We start from the raw sequence: 22,645 nt of genomic DNA, 5'->3' as shown, positions 1-22,645 counted from the left end.
ATCATATTCAATCAAGAAATAAGTAAAACAAAACAATTCTCTGTAAGAATTAAATATAAAAATATAAAAAAGGCTACAAACCTCTGCAAACAGGAGTGAATGTTTCATTGTCTTTTGTTGTTTTATTACTATTATATAACAACAGCAGCAGGTGGGGACATAGAATAAAAATATGTCTTTTTCCATGTTTAAATGCTACAATTGGGTCCCCAGTGCTTATATCAACCTAGAAAATGTGAAAATGAACAGCCCAGTAACTAAGTTTTGGTAGACCATTCTCTGCATGCATGTGAAAAAATAGCTCATTGAAATTTGGCTCCCCTTGTGAGGTCAGAAGGGGATAATACCGCCCCTTAATCTGCACTATCCAACCACGGCACTGCCATTTAGTGCAGAGATCAGCTCATTCGCATTTTAAAGGACACCCAAAAACGACACATTTTTGCTCACACCTATAAAGTGGCAATTTTAACATGCTATAATACATTTTCTATATGATATTTTGAGCTAAAACGTCACATATATATACTCTGGGGACACCAGAGATTTATTTTACATCTTAATAAAATGCACCCCCTTTAATCCATTGATCCATGTAGGCCTTTTTGTTTTTTGCAATGTAGTGTTGTCCCTTTAATTTTACTGTATGAAGAAAGCAAAACTGTTATCCCAAAAACTGTGTAGTTTTTTTAAACACTGCAACAACAACAAATTTTACATGCATGCCTTAAAGTGTTTAACGTTTGGAATAATTTCTAATAAAATTTTAATAAACTGCCTTTTAATCAACTTTATAAAAACAGATAAGTAATGAAAAAAATACTTGTTAACTGTAGTGTTTAAATTATTTCTTAAAGAGTAAAAAACACTATGAAAACTTCTCACATTTGTTTTGAAAATTAAAGGGGGTGAGGGGACTCCAACATATTTGCCTAGGGCCCCAAATATCTAGAGCCGGCCCTGATTGGTGTGATGATAATATTGTGCATTCCTTATACATATTGCATTTTTTTTTAAATACTTTATTTCTCTGCTTATGTTTAAAATCTAAAAGAAATAAACTTTATAAAAATATTTTACTCTGGAAAAGGGACATGTTTACAGAATTACCCTGGTAAAGTATGACTAGATCTGTTTGTTTGGATTTAGAGTTGTGAAGTGTTTACGATGAGAGAGATTGATTCCTAATAAATCATTCATTATATTCATTTACACACACTAACACAGATTAAAGTCCACTTATGGTTTTCAACCTCAGAAAGTGTTACTGGTGTTAACCAGCACTTAATGAATGCTGTGTAAAGTACAGCGTATGAGAAGTCAATCACAGCACTAAGCCCGATTCAACATTTTCCACATTTATTTCAGCATAAGTGGTTCATAAAACATCTCACACTGTACCACTTAAAAGATTCATATCTTTAAAACCCTCAGTAGGCAGGCAAAGATTTAAACACGGCAGTGTCAGTCACTGCCATGTAAAAATTTTACATCTTATAGAACCCAGAAACCGAGCACGACAGACGTCGCCACAAATGGTCATGAGTGAAAAAATACACATGAAAAAAATAAAAACGATGGCTCAGGACTCACACAAGTGCTGCACTCGAACAGTTTAAAACATCATACAGTGGTATTCGATATGCACATCACATTATTCAATCTTTATACAATTGGGATTTTTGTAAGCGCGTACGCTTGTGTGCACGCATTGAAATATTACTATGTACTTTACTTTGTGTAATAAGGCTATGTGGTAGTGAATGAAATTTTTTTTATCAATCTAATAGTTTTGTTCAACGCCAATAAACAATGGAGGAATATTATTAATAATGACCACAAGCAGTTGAATGTAAACTGGCCATAAACCCCATTATTAAAGCTTTAGCATTACAGAATGGGAGATATCATAACTTTTTCATTATTCATATTTTTTCTGGTCACCTTAAAACATGTTACAAATAAGATCAACAAAAAATACATTCATGAACAAATATTATAATCAACACCCGCTATCCAGTTGAAAACGAAACATGGATTTAACACGTACCTTTGCACAATGGTAAGGGAAGGCAAGACGTCTGCACTGCCCTCTGCTTTACTTTTAGCTTGGCACAAGAGACTTGAATGAGGCCCAATGCTCTGCACAGGCTTCACTGCAATATTGAAGTACTGCACAGCACAATTGTCTGAGAAATGAACACACTGCGCTGCCTGTGGCAGTGTGACTCATAACGCTGGTACAATCTACATTAACCCAGTTCCCTGAGAACACTAAAGGACTAAAACCGATGGCGGCATCAAGCAAAAATGTTAACCGCTGGATAAAAATGCATGAGATCAATCAAAGGAAAACAGATGTGATGAGTATGTGACTTAAATGTGGACAACTGTTAAAGAGACTTCTTTTGGTAATTCACATCAGAAAGTAACTGATAAAACAACCAAGAGAAGTTATAAAAATTTCACATTTTCAAAAAGCAGAGGGAAGGAAACCTATTGCTTACAAGTAATAAATGGATACAAAGTGTAAACAAGGTATTATAGACGAATGCTGGCATGTTGAGATTTGTATGCGACAAAAAAAAAAAAATTAATCACATCCTGTGCAATTTACTGTCAACAGCCTACGAACCTCCTTCCCTTTTCAACAGCATTCATTGGTCCTTTTTTCATCTGTACACTTATATGAGGTTAGCTTTTTTGTTGACTTTTTCTTGTTGTGTGTCTTTTGTACGGTACCCATAGCTAGGTGCTTATTTTGGCTTTAAGCAAATGTACTGCTCGTGTGAGAGTTTACAATTATAGGGTCTTTTCCCTGTCCGGTGAGTCTGCAGATCCATTGACAAACTTCTTCACAGTTTGCTTCAGTTAATGCCTACAAAGTCCAACACCCACATATATTATATATAAAAAAATAAGTTATTGCGAATCTGAAAAAAGTGCATCTTATATTCAAAAATATCTCTTTCGCTTCATGCTTTCTTTTCTTCTGTGGGGTCCCGAGACCCAAATCCATCGTTTCTAAGTGACAGGGTATCAAGAAGAAGGGGCGTATGAAAACATGATGAGTGGGAGGAAAGTGAAGGAGAGAGAAGTTGTCCAGCTATGCAATCACCATGGGAACATCATCTGAAAAACCACTGATCATGGGAGAATCTTCATCATCGTCATCACCTTCAGAAGAGAGAAGCAGATATTTTTGATTTGGAAATGAATGATGTGAACTACAGGAAACCTAAATGGACTGAACTAAACAGATGTGAAAACTGGATTGAATTATTCTCAACTGAAATGAACTAACTAAAGTATACTTAAGGGAACTAAAATAAATGCTAAAATAAACATACAACATCAAGTAAAACTGTATCATGGCAAGTTGTTAAGTCACTTTAAGTGAAGTCAAGTCAAGTGAACAGAAAATACAATATTGCCTTTTACACTGCTGTTTTGGTATTATTGCAAGTTCCCTTATGTAATATAACAATTATGCTCTTATATATTTTTTCTTTTTTAACTCTTTCCCCGCCAATGCTTTAAAAAAAAAGATGCCAGCCAGCGGCAGCATTATTTATGATTTTCACAAAAGTTTAATGCCTTCCATAAAATGTTCTTCCATAAATATATATAAACATACATTATATTAAATTAATGAACAGACCCTCTGTTCATTCATTTGATACGTTTCATCCTACCTTCATCTGTTCTATTTTATCACCTCTCACATATGGGTAGGTTACTAGGTTTCTTCAAAAATACAAAATTTTGAGCAAAGGCTGAAATAATTGTTTTTGTAAAGGACTTTTGATAAAGATCAGATTCAGAGCGATGTTCAAAACATACACAGACTTTGAATTAAACTGTTTGACCTAAGGGGTTACACTTACAGGTTTTATAAGCCACCTAGTGAAAAATAGCGGAAATACGAATTGCCAGAAAAACTTGTCATTGGCAGGGAAGCGTTTTCTCTTAATTGGCGAGTTAACTTGTCAATGGCGGGGAAAGAGTTAACGAGCAATTTCCAAGGAAAGGATGGAAATGCATGTCAAGTTTAATATGACACTTGATATTTATCATATTAAGTGACTAACTAAAAAGTATATACCTTATACTTTATATACTGCATATATTTTAAGTATATACCGTATATATTTTATTAGATTGTAATCTTTTTATGAAGACAATAAAATTCACAATAATCCCATATATTCTATTTAATTTACACTATATTAAATAATTTCCAATTTTATTGTGTGTTTTTTTAAATACATTAGAATTAAAGGTCCAGTTTGTAAATTTTTGCAACATCTAGTGGTGAGAATGTGAATTGCAACCTACAATTCAAGCTCAGCCTCACTTTTGAAATGCATAGTGAAGCTACGGTAGCCGCCACAGGACAAACACGTAATTGTCTGAGACGACATACAGGCTATTTACATCTGGTCACTTCATGCATTTTCTCTGAACTGATAGTTATCCGATCGTAAAAAGACCAGGTGTAAATGCCCTTCGAAACGTTTTCGAGACCACTTCAGGAGTTAGTCTAGGACGCATTTCAGTCGAAACGGAAGACAAAGTTAGCCGGCAAATAGTCAAACAAACAAAGACAACATGCATATTGCTTTATAGAGTGACGACAGCGGGTAAAAAAAACTTTCTAGAACCAATAAAAAGTCCAATGACAAACTCGATTATTTTAAACAAAGAAATAAAACTTTTAAAGACAGTTTTGTGAACGCATTTCCCGTTAGGGACCTGAGCGTTAAATCACTGCGCCGTCACTCTCCTTATGCTCTGTACTGCGTGCTCAAGCTCATGCGCAGCAAGGAGATGTGCATCCCCTGCCCAACATGCAGTACAACATACAGTAAGTGCCGTCTTTTCTTGCATAAACGTTGTCTTAAGTTTTTTAAGGCAGAGTAATGAATAGTGTATATGCGTGGAAGTAGAAGATCGGATTCATATCCGTTTTCACAATATAAATGGAACCGTTTTAACAAATCAGATATCTATCCGATCACAGAAAACACATGTGACTGTTTAGGGATACTGTAGAAACATGGCGGCGCTAAGTGGCGACTTCCACGTAAGGAGACCCGAGGTGTATGTGGATAAAAACGTCTCGTTCTAAGGTAATAAAACAATACAATTCACTTTGTAAGGTCTTTTATACACTACTGATAATATAGTATATATTACGTATATTAAATTGCATTTCTGTCAATAGATCCTTCTAAAAGTTACACAATGCATCTTTAAATTAAATTGTATGAAATCATTTTTCTAAATGGGATGCAAAGATGCACTTGAGATTTATAGGTTCAAGGTCACCCTGGTCTTACCCAGATCATCTCCCGATGAGAAAATGGCAGAGCCCAGCCGAGAGTTGTAGTGGCTGTTAGCGAAGGCCGTGAAGCTGTGCTGTAGCCGCCGGTGTCTAAAATAAAGGATCCCCAGACCTCCACACACACCCACCAGCAGCAGAAACAGCACTGGGACAACCACGGCTGCCATGTCTCCAGATTTACCCGACTGAGATGCAGAATCACTCGGCACTAAAGGATGACCAAAACAGTATGTCAGCAGTTTAAGATGTAAAATACAATTTTCTCAGTTTAGTTTTCACAATCTCTTATACCTTCTCCTTTGGCCAATTCATCATATAGCAGCACAGCGGGATCTCCGCACAGCTGGTTGTTGAGCAGGCAGCGTGCCCGCACCGAGAATGTGTAGTTATGACCCACCAACAGGCTGCTGATCCTGAAGAATGTCTCTGTGGTATTGCCCAGACTTGTTGTGGAGTTGGTCACGCTGTCATGCATGTAAACTTCATAGCCCTGAGGGGTCATACAGGAAGTGTTAACATTGCTGTACTGTTGTAATGTCAAAGAGTGTTGAGAGATTAAGTAGTATTTTGAAAGGCGCTGGTGTCTAACCCTGCTCTCGTTGAAGGTCCGTTCTTTCACAGCTAGACTCTTCCAGAAAAGAAACACGTGGTCTTGTTCTTCTATGATCTTGAGGGCATCAGGGGCAGGTAGAGGAACTGTGTGAATAATATTAATAGGTTTAGAGGAATACAAATATTCTGCATGTAACCTCAACAATGCTGAAGTGTTTTCTATTAAAGGGATAGTTCACCCAAAAATGAAAATAATGTCATTAATGACTCACCCTCATGTCGTTACAAACTCGTAAGAACTCAAGTTCATCTTCGGAACACAGTTTAAGATGTTTTATATCACGTGACTGCATTGACACGGCTGACGTGTTATCTGGTGCGCCCCAGCTGTTTTTTTTTGTGCGCCCAACAGTCTGAGCTGAACTTTGCAAACATGTCTGAGGATAACACGTTATCCACGTCACTGCAGTCACGTCACTTTAGTCTCGCGCATGCGCTTCGCGGAAGAGAAGACAATGCTGAATAAAGTCGTAATTTTTGTCATTTTTTGACCAAAATGTATTTTCGATGCTTCAACACATCCATGATGTCACATGGACTACTTTGATGATGTTTTATTACCTTTCTGGACATGGACAGTATACCGTACGTAGATTTTCAATGTAGGGTCAACAAGCTCTCGGACTAAATCTAAAACATCTGAAACTGTGTTCCGAAGATGAATGGAAATCTTACGAGTTTAGAACGACATGAGGGTGAGTCATTAATGACATTATTTTCATTTTTGGGTGAACTATCCCTTTAAGTTTTTGTGCATGCCAACAGTGTGTGTGTTTTAGATGGTTGCCAGGTAGTTTCCTATTCCGCCTACTTCTAACTTTCAAAGCAAGTCTATTGAATTTGACATCTGTTTTATCTTCTACCAGACAAAAATTGTAAATCTGACTACTTAAATATGAATAGCAGCACACCTCTCCACCACAAGCCACAAGATTTGATTTATCATAGCATACATGGTGCAGTGGGCTCAGCGGTATATCGAATTTTGTCAATATATCAGTATTTTTTTTCCTTGCGGGATTTTGTCATCGAATTGTCTTCTATTCGGTCTAATAATCTAATATTGTTTTAGTTAAGTAATAAAGAAATGAATGTACCAGTGTTGAGTGTGTAGCTGGCCTCTTTGCTCATGTTGAGTAGTCTGATGGTAATGCTGTAGCGTCCTCCAGGCTCCAAACCCTTCAGCGTGTACTCCACAGTGTTATTCTGAGTGTTCACCTTGTAGTCTCTTTCCGTCTTACGAACCATGTCTCTTACGTGCACTGCATACATCTGACACACAAACACATGTTTTAGTTGGATAAATGCATCTGTTAATGTATAAATGCACAAAAATGTCGTACCAGAGGACTGCTTGGAGAATCATACGGCGGCTGCCATTTCACAGTGGCCTGTGTTTTATCCACTCGCACTTTATGCAGGTTTCGAGGTGGCAGTCGCTCGCTGGGGACCATCTTAACTACTGCATACGCAGACGGGGGACCCAGGTACGGAGAGATCACTCTCACCTGCAGACCATATCCAGAAGTCACATTGCACGTGCAGAGCTTTCATGAATTTTGGTTAGTAAAAAATGAAGACAAAGGTAAACACTGACCAGGAAGAGATACTGCTCGTCACTATCTACAATAACAGTCAGGCTGTTGGAAGTTGTGTTCAGTCTGTGAGGTCTGCGGTAAAGCTCCAGGAAAGACGTTGCATAGAAGACTCCATAAATCTATAAAAACATACACATTAATAATTTTGGGATAAATTGGGATAAATTGTACCATTTGCATCTTAATTTTCACATACGAGCCAGGAAAATGTTTAATACAAAGAATATTGGGTAACACTTTACTTGAAGGGGTGTGCATAAGATTTACATGACAACTTCATAATCATGACATGACACGTCCTATGAACATGAAAGAGATTTTATGCACGTTTACACCTTTTCGGATGTTTTCAGATGTCTTTGTTATGACAACTTGACATTAACCAGTACATCATAACTTGTCATGACAACTTGATTAAAATAACTGACCACTTTTTTACCAGTGATACAAATTGAATTTGTCATTAAAATGTCATTAAGTGTTTATACACTGTCATTAAGTTTTATAACAGTGTCATGAATATTTTTCTTGACCTCAACTACAGTGATACAAATTACATTTTTAAGTCATTAATATGTAATTAGTTGTTATTACTCTGTCAAATATTTTCATTTCTACGTCATGAATATTCTTCAATTCATAATGGTTTTTTAACTTTCCTCCAGGTGTTTAAGAAATAAAATCAAGCATTCAATAATAATAATAATAATAATAATAATAATAATAATAAAATTATATTTTATTGCATTTGGAGACAGATTCACCTAAAATTAAATGAAAACAGTAAAATAATGGGTTAAGCCATGCAGCATTGGGTCCATATCTCTGGACAAACAGTTAATTACATTAATTTAAATAATTAAATTAATTAAATGTTTTGTTTGTTTTTCTCTTCTATGTCAGAAAATTTCAGAACCCTCAATGTGAGAAAGAACAAGTTTTTTTATGTATTGTGCACATACATAAAGTTAAGTATAATATTTTGACGGGTCTGTTGCATTTTGTAAATGTATTTAAAATTATTTGATATATTATTAAATGATTAAACCAAAAAAGAAAAGTAGTTTCTTTTGATAATTATTCTGCTATGTCATGTTTCCAACAGATTTATGACAAATTATAATCTACTAGTTTATGTCAAGTTGTCTTTGCATTAAAAATGACATAAATGAGCAAATGACACGTAATAACAGTTGTCATAAACGTGCATAAAATCTCCTTCATGTTCATGACACGTCACATCAGTTTTATGAAAACTAGGGATGGGCACGAGTACTCGATTGCTCGAGTACTCGAACGTGGCATCAATGATCGATCACGAAAACGATGATCATGTGGGTTTATTTATTTATTTATTGTGGATATGGCGGCATTTGGATGTCTGGTTAGCATTACAAGCCCATATGGTAGTAAAGACTGGGTCTGGAGATGCGTGTCTGACGTCATGTCAAGCTACGCAGACCGACGTATGACATCAGTAACATTACCATGCGTGATTCAAAAACAAACAGATAATTCCGCGCGACCGCACCGCAGAAACCCGCCGATCCGCGCAATGCGCTGCAGCCCGCCAGCCCCCCGATCCCGTGAAGCCAGTCACAACTCACATCACTGAGGCACTATGGTTTAAAAGGATGTCGTGATTTTCGGAAATACAGTCAGTCAGGTGCAAAATGTACAGCGCCGTCAAAAGTTCAATGGATTATCATCTCATATTTAAACATCAAATGTCAAGAGATACCAGAGAGCCATACGAGCATTACCATTACATCTTGACTGAGGTAAGAGGACGACACGACACAGCTAAACGCTAAAATGATAGCAAAACACTTAAAGCTGCATAATGTTATGAAGCTTGAGCTTTGACTGGACGTGTTTAAAAGTGCGCTGTTTTTGATGCACATCCACAAAGGGAGTTAAACTTTCTTTTTTTTAGATAACTTAGTTGAAACCTTAGTTGAAGTCTTGCATTTTATGCAGATAGATGCACGTTGTACATTTATGTTGTATAAAGGCTTAATATTATGCAGAGTGCGTCAAATAGAAAGGGCATCGGTTTGTGTTTATTAACCCTTTAGTTTCACATCACGCAGCTTTTCCTGTTAGAGGTTTCTGTTAAAAACATTTGATTAATTAGGAATCTAGTATGTGTTCATTGTTCTGTCAAAGTTTCTTCAAAATTAAGTTTTATTTGAGTGTTTTAATGAAAATATTTTCATTTTCACCATGACGTGTATGCCCCGCCCCTTTGATTGCCCCGCCCCCAGTTAATCGAGTACTCGTTCTTCAGACCTATGGATTAATCGAAATGAAAAAATGACATAAATGCACATCCCTAATGAAAACCCCTTTAAGTAAAGCGTTAAAGGATTTTGTAATGTTGTAAAAAAAAGGACTTTTGGTTTTAGCTAAATCTGTAAAGAATGTCACCACCTACATCTTAAATGACCTGAGGATGAATTAACAAATAAATTTTTTTACATGAATTTTTGCATGCTTTTAACAAAGCATTTGACACGCTTTACCCTACAGCTGACACATCTTACCCAACTATATCTGTAAGCAGACCCTGTTAAATTTTAAACATTTCCATTTATGAATATTCCCACCTGAGCTGTAGGTCCGGTCCAGCTGCAGTCCACAGCAGTCTGGTTGAGCGGACGGGCCTTCAGTGAGGGCTGGGCAGGTAAAATGCCCTTGGTCTGTTGGCGAGAGAAAGCGGTGGGACTGTCTCCATCTTCTGTGTGAGCCCACACAGCCACCTCATACATCGTCCCAGCGGTCAAGTTAGTGGCTGCCGAAAAAGAGAAGAAATATCACACACATCTGTAATGCACCAAAATGCTGATCGGACGCTTGCTAACTGCGATGCATTTTTACCTGTCAGTGTTTCTGTAACTGTGTAATTCCTGCTTTCCTTCACATGTTCATCAAACTCCCATGAAATGACGACAACAAAGTGTTTCACCTAACATAGACAGAGATGAAGAGCCAATTTATATGGAAAGATGGACAAATGTATGCAACCCACCATTAAATACACAGCTCTGGCTTTACCTTATAGTTAGTAATGTAAGTAATGGACAAGCTCATCGAGTCCTCTGTGAAGTTGGTGATCATGACAGAAGGTGGAGATAAAGCTGAAAGAGATGTGGATTAATATAATTGGTTTACACCATCCATGATAAAAGATTTGAGTTTAAAAGTCCAGCAGGGGGAGCCAGTGCCCTTCTTGTGATCTGTGAAGTCATTCTTTACCTCTTTTGGGAACAATGGATTTAATTTCAGTCCAGTTTCCCACTCCTCTGCTTGTGACAGCAGCCACCTGGGAAACACATTAAAGGGCTATTAAATAACAAACTGGGTGAATAAAGCGGGACTATTCAATGTACAACATTCAGTGGATTTTTTGCTCTGATATAAATTATTACTTTATTGTCTAATTGTCTCGCATTTATTATCATTATTCAGTGCGACTGAAGGCCAGTAACAGTACATTTCACACGGCATAAGTGTTAACACTTGACGAAAGTCGTGTCTGAACTGTGGCCAAAACAAAGGCTCCTTTGGGGCACGTTCAAGTTCAAACAGGTGCGCAACGTTTTGCTACGGTTCCTGGTTGGACGACATGTTTCCTGGAACTTCAGTTCAATCAGCAGCAACATGCAAATCAGGGGTAGGCAATGTCTGTCCTGGAGTGCCGATGTCCTGCAGAGTTTAGCTCTTGGACAACTAATCAAGGTCTGAAGAGTCACTTGAGGACTACAGGTAGGCAAGGTTTCATCAGGGTTGGAGCTAAAATCTGTAGGACATCAGCACTCCAGGACCGACGTTGCCTACCCCTGATGTAAATAAACCATGGGGTACTGAAGAGACACCTCGCACAATGGGTCCAAGTTGGAATGTTCTCTTTCATTCTGGACAGCAAGGGGAGTGACTGTAACATCGATTGTATTTTACAGTTTTAAACACATATTTTTAACGATTTCATTAGGCTCAAGAAACATAAAAAAGAACACAAAGAACAGCCTTCTCAGCTACCGTAGTAAGAACTCTTGCATCATCAGAACAGGGTGTTCAACGCATCACTGTTTCCGTTTAAAAAACGTTGTGCAACTTTTATCGGGGCTGAACACAGCCCTGTTCTCCTTGCATAAACGTAATTGGCTGGCACTTAGTTATTTGCATAAGACAATCTGATTGGCATGCGTACGTATTGGCGCTTGAAAAGTTGAGAAATTTTCAACTTCTGCCACAAGCAACGGCAGTAACGTGACGCCGCAATTCCACAATTCAGTTCGGCAACGCATGACGTCACCCACTAAAAGTAAACAAAGCGCCTTATCGCTTACACCCCGTGTAAATGTACAGTAAGGCCATCCCAATTCGAAGGCTGGTGGTACCAATTTTAGCATAGCTTAGCTTAGCATAATCCATTGAATCTGATTAGATCATTAACACCGCGCTACAAAATAAACCAAAGAGTTTCGATATTTTTCCAATTTAAAAGTTGACTCTTCTGTAATAACATTGTGTACTAAGACATATATGACTATGAACTATACTCTCAAACTGGCGTAATAATCAAGGATTTTGCTGCCATTACATGGCTGCAGGAGGCGCAATGATATTACACAGTGCCTGAAAATAGTCCCCTTGGTAACTTTCAATAGCAGGGTACTATCTTCAGCTACTGCGTAATATAATTGCGCCAAAATATCAAAACTTTTTGGTTATTTTTAGCGCAATGCTAATGAATCAGATTCAATGGATTGTGCTGAACTATGCTTAAAGTGGTAACCCCAGACTCGAAGATCGGCTGAATGGATTCCAAAATGGTAAAAATCTAATGCTGCGTTTACACCAACCGCGGTAATGGCGTGAAGCGTGAGTGATTTCAATGTTAAGTCAATGTGAAGACGCGTTGACGCGCGTCAAGAGGTGCCGCGGCGCTGAAGAGGCGTTCGGCGCGGCGCAGAAGACGCGTTTCCGCCTCTTTCGCGTGTGAAGCTCGCGCAAAAGGCGTTAATTGAGCGTTGTGCGCGGTGCGCGCGAATGGTGCTTTTTGTGCATTTTGCGGTTCACGCAAATTTGCGGCTGACGCACGAGTTAAAAAATTTGAACTTTGGCGGAATTTCGCGCCACGTTAACCAATCAGGAGCCTGCTTGCTGCTGTGGTGGCAGCCCCGCCCGGAGTCACTCATTCAACCAACGCTTGATGTCCGTAAGCAGTCACCCGGAGCTATACCACACAAGTTCTTATTTCTATAGAGGAGACAGGAATAAAAAGGACCTCGCTTGGAAGAGTGTCAGTGAGGACATTGGGCAACCATTGGGTAATTGGGTAATTAAATTGTAATTGTAATACACACTTCACTTTTGAGTCAGGGGACGTTTATCGACCAGGGTCGTTTATTTTCCCCCTATAGTAAGGTTACCAAATACAAACTGGTAACTCTCTTGATAAATGCACAATCAACATCAGTCATCTTGCAAACAGACAACCACATAGCACTTGCACCTCCCACAAGAAGCAGAGTTTGCCTCTGAAGCGCGTCAAATGCTTGTTTTTCCGCACGTCTACTCCGCTCTACACGTGCGAATGCATCAAAATTGTTCAAGCAGCAAACCACGCGCGGTAGACGCGATTTTGACGCCCGAAACGCGGTTGGTGTAAACTCAGCATAATGTTTAACTCTAGGGGAGCTGGAAAATAAGCCCTTTTTTTTTAAATGAAGTCCTTATTTCTTCGTGCTGCTAGTGTAGGCTGGTGGTGATGGTGCAGTGGATAAGACACACGCCTTTGGTGTGAGCCACATTCACATTCTCATTAGAGGCTGTGACCTCCAAAGAATTAGTACTCGCTTTATTTACTATAAACAAAACACAGCTATTGACTAATCAGAATCAAGGACGGAATCAAAAGTTTTTTAAACAATACAATAAATAACTGAGTTGACAGATAAATCGTGCACAACAAGAGAACAAAATGGATACAAATAAAGAGTTGTCTCACCCTGAATCTGTAGAGTGAACTGTTCTGCAGGTTCCTAACTTTTGCATTAGTGCTGGTGCTACGCTGGGAATACCACTCTGTATTGTCCTCACTGTACTCCACCTGCACAATACACATCAAGAAGCCAACGAGATAAAAGTATGTGTAAACGAATTGTACAAGGACCTGTAATAAGCCTTCACACTCACGATATATTCTCTGATGAATCCATTTGCTTTATTTGGCCGGTTCCAGGTGCACAACACTGTCCCGTATTCTGCGATATCACTGGTCACCTGCAGGGACTGTGGAGGGTCCGGCACTGCCGCACAAACACACATTTTGATTTTAATGTAATAACAACATTTAATTGAAATGTATTGGTCATATTGGAGCGACTGTCATATATTAATGAGGACTTACATCCCTCTGGCGTTCGTAATCCGAGCACTTCACTTGGCCTGTACTGCTTGCTGAGGCACTGAATCTGAACTTTCACCTGGTATGTTGTATCTGGCATCAATACGGTAAGGGTGGCGCTGGCTTTATTGCTGTTTGTGTCCATCGCAGTCCACTGCTGGATGCCCACTTGCCTGGACAACACATACAACATGCATGTTAACCCTTTCACTGTTTAATAAGCTGCAGTAATGTGTTACGCACCTGTAGTATATGATGAAAGAGCAGGAGGCGGGCATGTTTTTGGGTCTTGACCACATGAGCGTCACAGCACCCGAGAAGTTAGAGCTCCATTGCAGATTCTGAACCTTGTAGGAAAGCAAATCGCCTGAGAGATGGATAAACAGTTTCATTCAGTATGAACAGTATGTCAAAATCAAATCTGGTACAACATGTTACTTTTTGCGGTCAAATTCTTAGTAAACAGCTGTGGGTTTCTCACCAGTGCAGTTCATCTCATCGCTGTGGTCAGAACAGTCTAAAAAGCCATCGCACCTATCTGTGTTTCGCACACAGGTCTCGCCATCAGCACAGAGGGTCGCATTCACACAAACCAATGACCCGCTGGTGGCTGCAAAAAGGTGGCAATGTGTTAAGTTGTGTGAGATATTGCCTTCTCGTATAGGTGTGCACCTTTTTCAAAAACACTTACGACAGTTGGCCTCATCAGATCCGTCCTGGCAGTGTAGGTGTCCATCACAGCGCTTCCAGTAAGCAATACATGCTCGGGATTTTAAGCAGAGGAACTGATCTTTAGTGCAGCGGCCTGATGGAGGCGGAGCTTGAGTCGCCGCTGGGGTCACAGAGATGTTGGCTGAGAGACAGACAGTAACACAGGAGAGGTGGATGAACCAAAAAAATGATAAGGGAAGCAATGTAGTATGCACTATATCAAGCAAATTGGCCCACGACTTGTATACAGTAAAGAGAGTACCTGTAGGGCATCCCACTTCATCGCTGCCATCAGGACAATCAGCGTAGCCGTCACACACCCAAGTGTTCACAATACATGCGCCAGAACCACAGTGGAAACGGTTGGCAGCACAGGTAGATGGACCGGGGGCGGGTGTATGAGGAGCTCCACCACCTGTTAACAACATACTGTCGTTAATCCACTGAGCATGAGTCTCGTGTTTGCAATTATTCAACGATAAAAATTACTGGTTAACAAAACCCATACCTGAGCATTGAGCCTCATCAGACCAATCCCCACAGTCGTTCTCTCCATCACACTTCCACCACGCCGGCACACAGCGGCCATTCTTACACCCAAATTGGAAATAATGTGAGCAGCCTGGCTCCTCGGTTGGAGAAGCTAAAACAGGAAGTATAGACATTTCAAGTCAGATCTTGAAGAAACATTCCCTAAAAATAAGATCTGCAACAGTCTGTATAATGTCTGGTGTGGTTGAACTGGACCATATATTAGGTACACATTTGTCTTTCGAATATCAGTATAAAATCAGGTCCACTTTGTAGCATTTTGCTTATTCTGGCCAAAAATTGCCCACTTGGAAATAAAAATATTGTGTGACATATAGCGACAAACCAGTTTATAATATAAAACCCAAAAAAAGATTGATTCCTGTGCTGCTCACCACAGTTGGCCTCATCCGAGTAGTCGCCACAGTCGTCCATGCCATCACATTTCCATTCCAATGTCACACACATGCCGTTGGCACACTGGAAGCTGTAGCCGTCACATGTTTTCCCAAACTCAGGAGTAGTTGCTGTGGAAAAATCAATTATAGGCATTTGCATTACAATTAACTGTTAAACATATATAATTAATCACTGTAGGAGTGTTAACTTTCATAGTCTTAAAGGGACACACTACTTTTTTTGCAAATAATATGCTCATTTACCAGCTCCCCTAGAGGTAAACATTAGATTTTTACCGTTTTGAAATCCATTCAGCCGATCTCCGAGTCTGGCGGTACCACTTTTAGCATAGCTTAGCATAATCCATTGTATCCGATTAGACCATTAGCATTGCACTCAAAAATAACCAAAGAGTTTCAATATTTTTCCTATTTAAAACTTGACTCTTCGTAGTTACATTGTGTACTAAGACCAACGGAAAATTAAAAGTTGTGATTTTCTAGGCAGATATGGCTAAGAACTATACTCTCATTCCGTAATAATCAAGGACTTTGCTGCCGTGCCGTGGCTGCAGGAGGCGCAATGATATTATGCAGTGCCCGAAAATAGTCCCCTGCTATTGAAAGTAACCAAGGGGACTTTTTCGGGTGCTGCATAATCATTATCTTTGGTAATTTTTAAGCGCAATGCTAATGGTCTAATCAGATTCAATGGATTATGCTAAGCTATGCTTAAAGTGGTACTGCTAGACCCGGAGATCGGCTGAATGGATTCCAAAATGATAAAAAACTAATTTTTCAAACTAGGGGACGCCTATTTTAAAAAAAAGTGGAGTGTCCCTTTAAGGGTCGTTCACACTATGGCCAAAAGCTATAAAGATCACTATATTAGTGCACACCGGCAAACAATAATGTTATGTTCACTCGAAGTTTTCATGCTGCAGTGTTACAGTCATAAAGACAGACATAGACAACCTGCTGTTGCATTACGTTGAACACATGAATATATTAAATATTTAAAAGATGAGATTTTTTTTACTGTATCTGTATGCCAGTACCAATTGTGAAGCATCTTAGACATTGTAAGCTTAAAATGGGCGTAAATGGTGAAAGCAGTGCATCCCAATTAGTTGCGGTATTCCCTAAAATGTAAAACGATTAAAAAAAATGTTTTAATTTTATCACTATCATCCACAGTTTGAACGGCCCTTTAGTTTCATTCTGGTCACACGTATCTATTAGCAAAGCATTGCTCTCACAGCAGCCAGCATACGCCGCATCCTCATCAGATCCGTCTGCGCAGTGCCGCGTGCCGTCACACACCAGAGACTGGAACAAACACTGAGCTCGATTCTTGCACACAAACTCCATATACCGTGTGCAGAGAGGATCTGCAAGAACAGGCACTTATTATTCTGCAGCACTCCCATATTAGCAGTTAAACCCTACATTAACAACCAATATATATACCGCAGCGCTGCTCATCGGATCCGCCCGGACAGTCCTCCACACCGTTGCAGTGAGCACTAGCAGGCAAGCAGGTGCCGTTGGAACACAGAAAGCCGTTGCATTTTTCACCCCCTGCACAACAAACCAGTGATGATTTGTATGTTTACATAACTGTGTACACAGGAGATGAAGTGTTAATAGAGCAGTGTTTGTAAACTGACCACAGTGAGTAGGGTCCTCATCAGAGCCATCTTGACAGTCATCATCCCCGTCACACACCCAGCGCTGAGGAATGCAATGACCGGTGTGACACTGGAAACTACTGCTTTCACACGTGTGGTGGGCCACTATGAGAAACAAGAGAGAATTAGGATTTATATGCATCCTGTACTTGCATCCACGGCCTTAAAATCACAAAGGTCACAGATTCAATTCCCACAGTTGAAGTCGAAGCATCTGGCCAATGCCAGAATGTAAATGTAATGCATATCTTTGCTATCTATATGTAAATGAGTCTGTTTATCTCACCAGTACAGTTAGCCTCATCTGACCAATCCCTGCAATCGTTGTCTCCATCACAGCGCCAGGCATCTCGGATACACACACCTCTCGCACAGGTGAACTCTCCCGGACCACACTGGTGAGACGCTGTAAATAAAAAGTAGCAGCCTGTTCTTTATAACTGACACATCTACTACACTTCAAATCAAAGTGTATTTTAATGTTACTTTTACAACATGCTAATTTTATGGATTTAGTAACTATGTGATGTCTTTTTTTTGTGTCTGTCATCCACACACGCATACCACAGTGGTCTTCATCGCTGTTATCGCCGCAGTCATCCTCATGGTCGCACTTGAAGGCCAAAGGGATGCAGGAGCCAGAGGCCACACAACGAAATTGTACAGAGGAGTCACAGGAAGTGGTCGCTGTGGAGAACGAGAATGATTAATTAAACACACATTTATGCAGTCGCACACAAAATAGAAGGGGTGGGGCTTGTAACATCACTCACGGCACTCCTGCTCATCGCTCATGTCGCCACAGTCATTATCGCTGTCACATTTCCAGATGCTGCTAATGCACTTGCCACTGGAGCAGCGGTACTGGTTCGGCTGGCAGGTGTGTTCTGATAGGCAATGGGTATAGCGAAATGTCAAGCATTTTATAGAGAGACTCATTAAAATTCAGGTTTTACACATTAAAGGAAAACGCCCCCGTTTTTCAATATTTTACTATGTTCTTCCCTTAACGAATAAAAATACGCCTATCTTTTTTCAATGCATGCACTTATAGCGAGTCATGAATGTGTTAGCATTTAGCCTAGCCCATTCATTCAGGGATGAATTTAGCAGCCACCAAACACTTCCATTTTTTCCCTATTTAAAGACTGTTACATGAGTAGTTACATGAGTAAGTATGGTGGCACAAAATAAAACGTGACGATATTTTAAGTGTTACTACGCCAGAGGTCGAAGTGCTGCAAACTAAGTGCTCTTCCGCCATACAATATAGTTCTCATTTTTATCTGAATTCTGGCTTCTAAATTCATGCCTGTTTGGATCCTAAGGAATGAATGGGGCTAGGCTAAATGCTAACACATTCACAATGCGCTGTAAAAAGATTAAGTGCACGCATTGAACAAAGATAGGTATGTATTAAATTGTCTAAGTTGAGGTAAGAACATAGTAAAATATTGAAAAACTGTGGTGTTATCCTTTTAGAAACGAGTAGTACTTTAAGTATGTTTTGCATATTACCTAAACATAAAATAACATAAAAACAAACTTTTTGCCCGGCATAGTTAGTCTGTCAAACCTGTTTTAATGCATGTATTATTGCGTTGTTCGTATCCAATGGGACACTGGCACTGAAGTTCTCCTGAGGGCAGGGTGGTGCTGGGAACACCATCTGGGCACACACAATGACGCTTGTTGCCAGGCTGGGGAAGGCACAGCAGACTGCAGGGCTGCTCTGCACAAGCATTTAGACCTGCAGGAAACAGAGATCCTTAAGGCTGATTTTACTGGGAATTTTATATTTTAAAAACAATTATGTGTATTGAAAGTGGTCCTCTCCTGAAAGACTGACCTTTGGTTTTTCCCTTGTAGAAGATCTTAAGATCCATCACTCCTGTCAACCTGCCTACTAACAGCTCACTGTCTGGTGAGCCTGATTTTGGTGCTTTGAAGATGCCCATTCTAGACCAGTCATCCCAGTACAGATCATTCTATTCAAACCAAAGACCAGTTTAATAAAGACAAACTATATGAGTCTAACTGTGAAATTTAGACTACAGTCTCATTATCTAACAATTATAAGAGATTAAGAGCATAGGTCATTTTGCCCATCAAAAAATTATGTCTTAATTTAAGAATTTTTAGATTTTTTTACTAAAAACAAGACAAAATACTAAGTAAGAAATGCATTTTTGGCAGTGAAGCAGTAAATCACACAAAAAAAATACTAGCTGGGTGTTAAAAGACAGAGTCACACAAATGTTTTTTCAATCTGCAATAGCCCAAGCCATATAACGCAGTCTACCTTAAAAACAGCAATAGCATAAGGGTGAGGCAGATCCTCCATCAACACGGTACGGTGGGCTCCATTAAAGTCTGCTCTTTCAATGCGGTCTCCAGACGCCTCTGTCCAGTACAGCCATGATTCGTCGGCCGTGATGCCGTTGGGCCAGCGGACTGCCTCTGACACGATACGGGAGATGTTAGAACCGTCCATCCAGCTGCGGTAGATGCCTGCTGCGCTATCGCCCCAGTCAGTCCAAAACATCAAGCTAAGAAACACAGCATGTACAGCTTAGAAGATGAACAAAAAAATGGATTCGCAAACATTTCCCAGGTTAGAGGCATCAAATCTGAAAGATTTCAGAGTATATAAGTGAATATAAGCTTTTGTAAATAAATTAATCAGCACCTATTATTTTTTGATTTACCATCAGATTGTCTCTTCCTGTCTAAAGGCCGTTACACACGGTACGCGGCAAGCGGCGAAATCGCCGTGTGGCTACAGCTTTTCTCGTGTAGTGGAAGCGTTTTGTGCAGCATTTAGTGCCAATCTGTTTATCTTCAATGGCACCCATAAGTGGGTGGTTCTTGGCCAGAATAAAATGTAATGTGCACTAGGCTTTTTTGCCATTTAGCCAGACAATGCCTAGCTACACCGGAGCTAGCTACTGTCCAAAAGGAAAACATGGGGATGTCGGGACATCGTACCTCTCTTGAGGCATAAGTGTCAGGGCTCTGGGATGCTCCAGCACTGAGGAGTTGACAAGAGTGTGTCTCAGGTCTCCATCCGAGTTGGACACCTGGAAGTCAGATGGTGTAAGAATGACTTAAAACATCTATTTTGTTGAAATTGGTGCAATTGTTACTACCTCTCATTACCTCGATTTTCTGAGCATCAGCATCCACCCAGTACAACAACCTACTGATGGGGTCAAATGCCAGCGCCTCTACGTTTTGTAGGTCCTTTTTGATAATTACTTCCTGTCCTGTGCTCCCATTTAAACATAGTCTCTATGACACCAAAAAAGAAAATACAACACAGGAGATTATGCAAAAGGAATGAACCTATAAATAAACATTTTTATATTCATCATTTATATATAGAAAGACATTAAGGCACATTAGGGATGTACGTAAAATGTGTTTATTCACCTGTATGGTATCTAGTGAAATATCAGCCCAGTATATGCAATTCTTCTCATAATCAAAATCCAGGGCCACGGCCTCACGGAGACCAGATAGAGGCAATGGCTGATCTGTGCCTGTGGCCAGATCATAGCGATGGATGGAGTTCCTCACCGCATACAGGATAAACTCATTACTCTCTATATGGGGAAAACAAAACAGGACAAAACCTATAAATACATCTCAGTTAAGAGGTTTCTGTTTGCAGCACTAACCTAAACAATTGAGATCACTTCTGTTTCACTGAAAGTCATACAAGACGAAAGAAATGTTAAGAGTGACATGTGACATCACTTCCTTTCCCATTGAGTTTTATGAAAGAGCTATTCAAACTCTCCATCGCCTCTCAGACTTCTCCAATCACAGCAGTCGAGTGGTCAATAGCCTCAGCGCCAGAGAGAAGAGGCAGTCTAGACAGTGACGGCTCGTTGAAACAGACCATTTTATTCTAACTACACACAATTTGTTATTAAGATTTTATCTTTATAATGGTGCAAATAAATCACTGAATAAAGAGTTTTTTTGGCATAGAAAGTCTAAAGTGATTTACAGAAGTCTTAACACTGTCATGGCCCTGATTCATAACATAAGGATGATGCATTATTTTTATATTGCCAGCAACATCATCACTGACAGGTAGGTCAAGTCAGTCGAACAACAATTACCTTCATACACAAAATTAATTGTGTGATTTTCACCCTACAAAGCTTTGACTTTTGAAGGTCTTTGTTTATAATTTGGCAAAGGAATTAACTGTGTCACTTTAACTTCATGTTGCATCCCATAGGATTGTGTGCTCACGCTGAGAGACCTTTAAGAGGAAGACCGTAGTGTAATCCGAGGAAAATCTTACCTCCCACAGGACAGGGCAGCATTTCTCCATCAAGTCGAGCTTCGACATCTCCTCCACTGCAGGTGTCTCCAGATACCTTCCTATATCTAAATCATCAAAGCACACAGCTTTAACACTTCAGCAATTTTCTCGTCTTGAGAATCTTTGTTGTAAAAGTTGAATCTTGCGGAAGCTAATTGCAAGCTTCAGTAAATGTTCTTGCTTTCCTTACATTTATGGAATTATTTATGGCAAGACAGGGCCAGTTGTTATCCACTTAGCTACATATGCAATAGTATGTTGTGATGGACAATAGCAAAATATACATAAGCAAACCTTATATAAAAACATTTAAGGAATAATTGATGACGGGCAGTTGAATTATTCAAAAATAATGCACACCCAAAGTGGTAGTGCAGCACGATTTGAAACGGAGTGTGCATTATTTTTAATTATTACACGGCTCTCTGGAATGCTGGATTCTGATTGGTCAGTTGAGACATTTGCAGGTTCGTTCTTTTCAAATAATAACCGCTCCAAAGTAATAACGCATAGCCGGTACTACTTTTACGATTAAAATCGCTCCGCGACAATAAAGATTACTAGCTGTTTGGCGGCATCTTGTGAAAAACACTGGACAACCATAATTTTAACAATAAAATTTAGGATATTACTGAAAAAACAAAACGTTTAAACAGTGGATAGAAGAACGAACAACGACAAGACACAGAGAGCTTACTGAGACTGAACTTGACAAACTAGAGCATGACAGCTACGAAGCCAACACACAAAAAAATACAGAATGGGCATTAAAACTTCTCAAAGACTGGCTAAAAGAGAAAAAAATGGAGACAGACAAGTATGAAGCAGAGGATCTTAATAAGGTATTACGATCATTTTATGCATCTGTGCAAAGTTTCGCGGAAGGATAAAAATGTTAATTTAAAACAAATATGCCAATAAAATGTTTCAAATTCATATTAATGTCCAGTTTTTTTTTTCTTATGTGGCAAGTAGCTGTGTAATAAGCACTTCGCGTCGGGTC

At 39.5% G+C, this 22,645-nt stretch overlaps 1 protein-coding gene across 1 annotated transcript in view; it reads right to left on the bottom strand.

Moving 5' to 3' along the window:
• Positions 1–1,342: 1,342 nt before the first annotated feature.
• sorl1 (sortilin-related receptor, L(DLR class) A repeats containing) overlaps positions 1,343–22,645 on the bottom strand; it is a 76,247-nt gene continuing 54,944 nt past the window's right edge. Inside the window, exons 16-48 of the mRNA XM_065281237.1 lie at positions 21,622–21,707; positions 20,736–20,908; positions 20,463–20,594; positions 20,292–20,383; positions 19,606–19,852; positions 19,153–19,291; positions 18,880–19,053; positions 18,077–18,190; positions 17,868–17,990; positions 17,590–17,709; positions 17,283–17,408; positions 17,083–17,193; positions 16,872–17,003; positions 15,610–15,741; positions 15,192–15,326; positions 14,946–15,098; positions 14,664–14,825; positions 14,454–14,582; positions 14,216–14,339; positions 13,976–14,145; positions 13,762–13,874; positions 13,574–13,675; positions 10,816–10,882; positions 10,615–10,697; positions 10,438–10,525; positions 10,167–10,351; positions 7,557–7,676; positions 7,303–7,467; positions 7,057–7,231; positions 5,937–6,043; positions 5,639–5,837; positions 5,343–5,555; positions 1,343–3,177 (exon numbers count right to left, since the gene is read on the bottom strand). Coding sequence (XP_065137309.1) covers positions 3,107–3,177; positions 5,343–5,555; positions 5,639–5,837; positions 5,937–6,043; positions 7,057–7,231; positions 7,303–7,467; positions 7,557–7,676; positions 10,167–10,351; positions 10,438–10,525; positions 10,615–10,697; positions 10,816–10,882; positions 13,574–13,675; positions 13,762–13,874; positions 13,976–14,145; positions 14,216–14,339; positions 14,454–14,582; positions 14,664–14,825; positions 14,946–15,098; positions 15,192–15,326; positions 15,610–15,741; positions 16,872–17,003; positions 17,083–17,193; positions 17,283–17,408; positions 17,590–17,709; positions 17,868–17,990; positions 18,077–18,190; positions 18,880–19,053; positions 19,153–19,291; positions 19,606–19,852; positions 20,292–20,383; positions 20,463–20,594; positions 20,736–20,908; positions 21,622–21,707 — 4,462 coding nt within the window. The 3' untranslated portion in view covers positions 1,343–3,106. The remainder of the gene's footprint in view (positions 3,178–5,342; positions 5,556–5,638; positions 5,838–5,936; positions 6,044–7,056; positions 7,232–7,302; positions 7,468–7,556; positions 7,677–10,166; positions 10,352–10,437; positions 10,526–10,614; positions 10,698–10,815; positions 10,883–13,573; positions 13,676–13,761; positions 13,875–13,975; positions 14,146–14,215; positions 14,340–14,453; positions 14,583–14,663; positions 14,826–14,945; positions 15,099–15,191; positions 15,327–15,609; positions 15,742–16,871; positions 17,004–17,082; positions 17,194–17,282; positions 17,409–17,589; positions 17,710–17,867; positions 17,991–18,076; positions 18,191–18,879; positions 19,054–19,152; positions 19,292–19,605; positions 19,853–20,291; positions 20,384–20,462; positions 20,595–20,735; positions 20,909–21,621; positions 21,708–22,645) is intronic.

Source organism: Paramisgurnus dabryanus, chromosome 8, assembly GCF_030506205.2.
Source record: "Paramisgurnus dabryanus chromosome 8, PD_genome_1.1, whole genome shotgun sequence".
In the NCBI taxonomy this organism is placed as follows: domain Eukaryota; kingdom Metazoa; phylum Chordata; class Actinopteri; order Cypriniformes; family Cobitidae; genus Paramisgurnus; species Paramisgurnus dabryanus.
The sequence above is the reverse complement of the archived record's forward strand: the minus strand, read 5'-3'. Positions and strand labels throughout refer to the sequence as shown.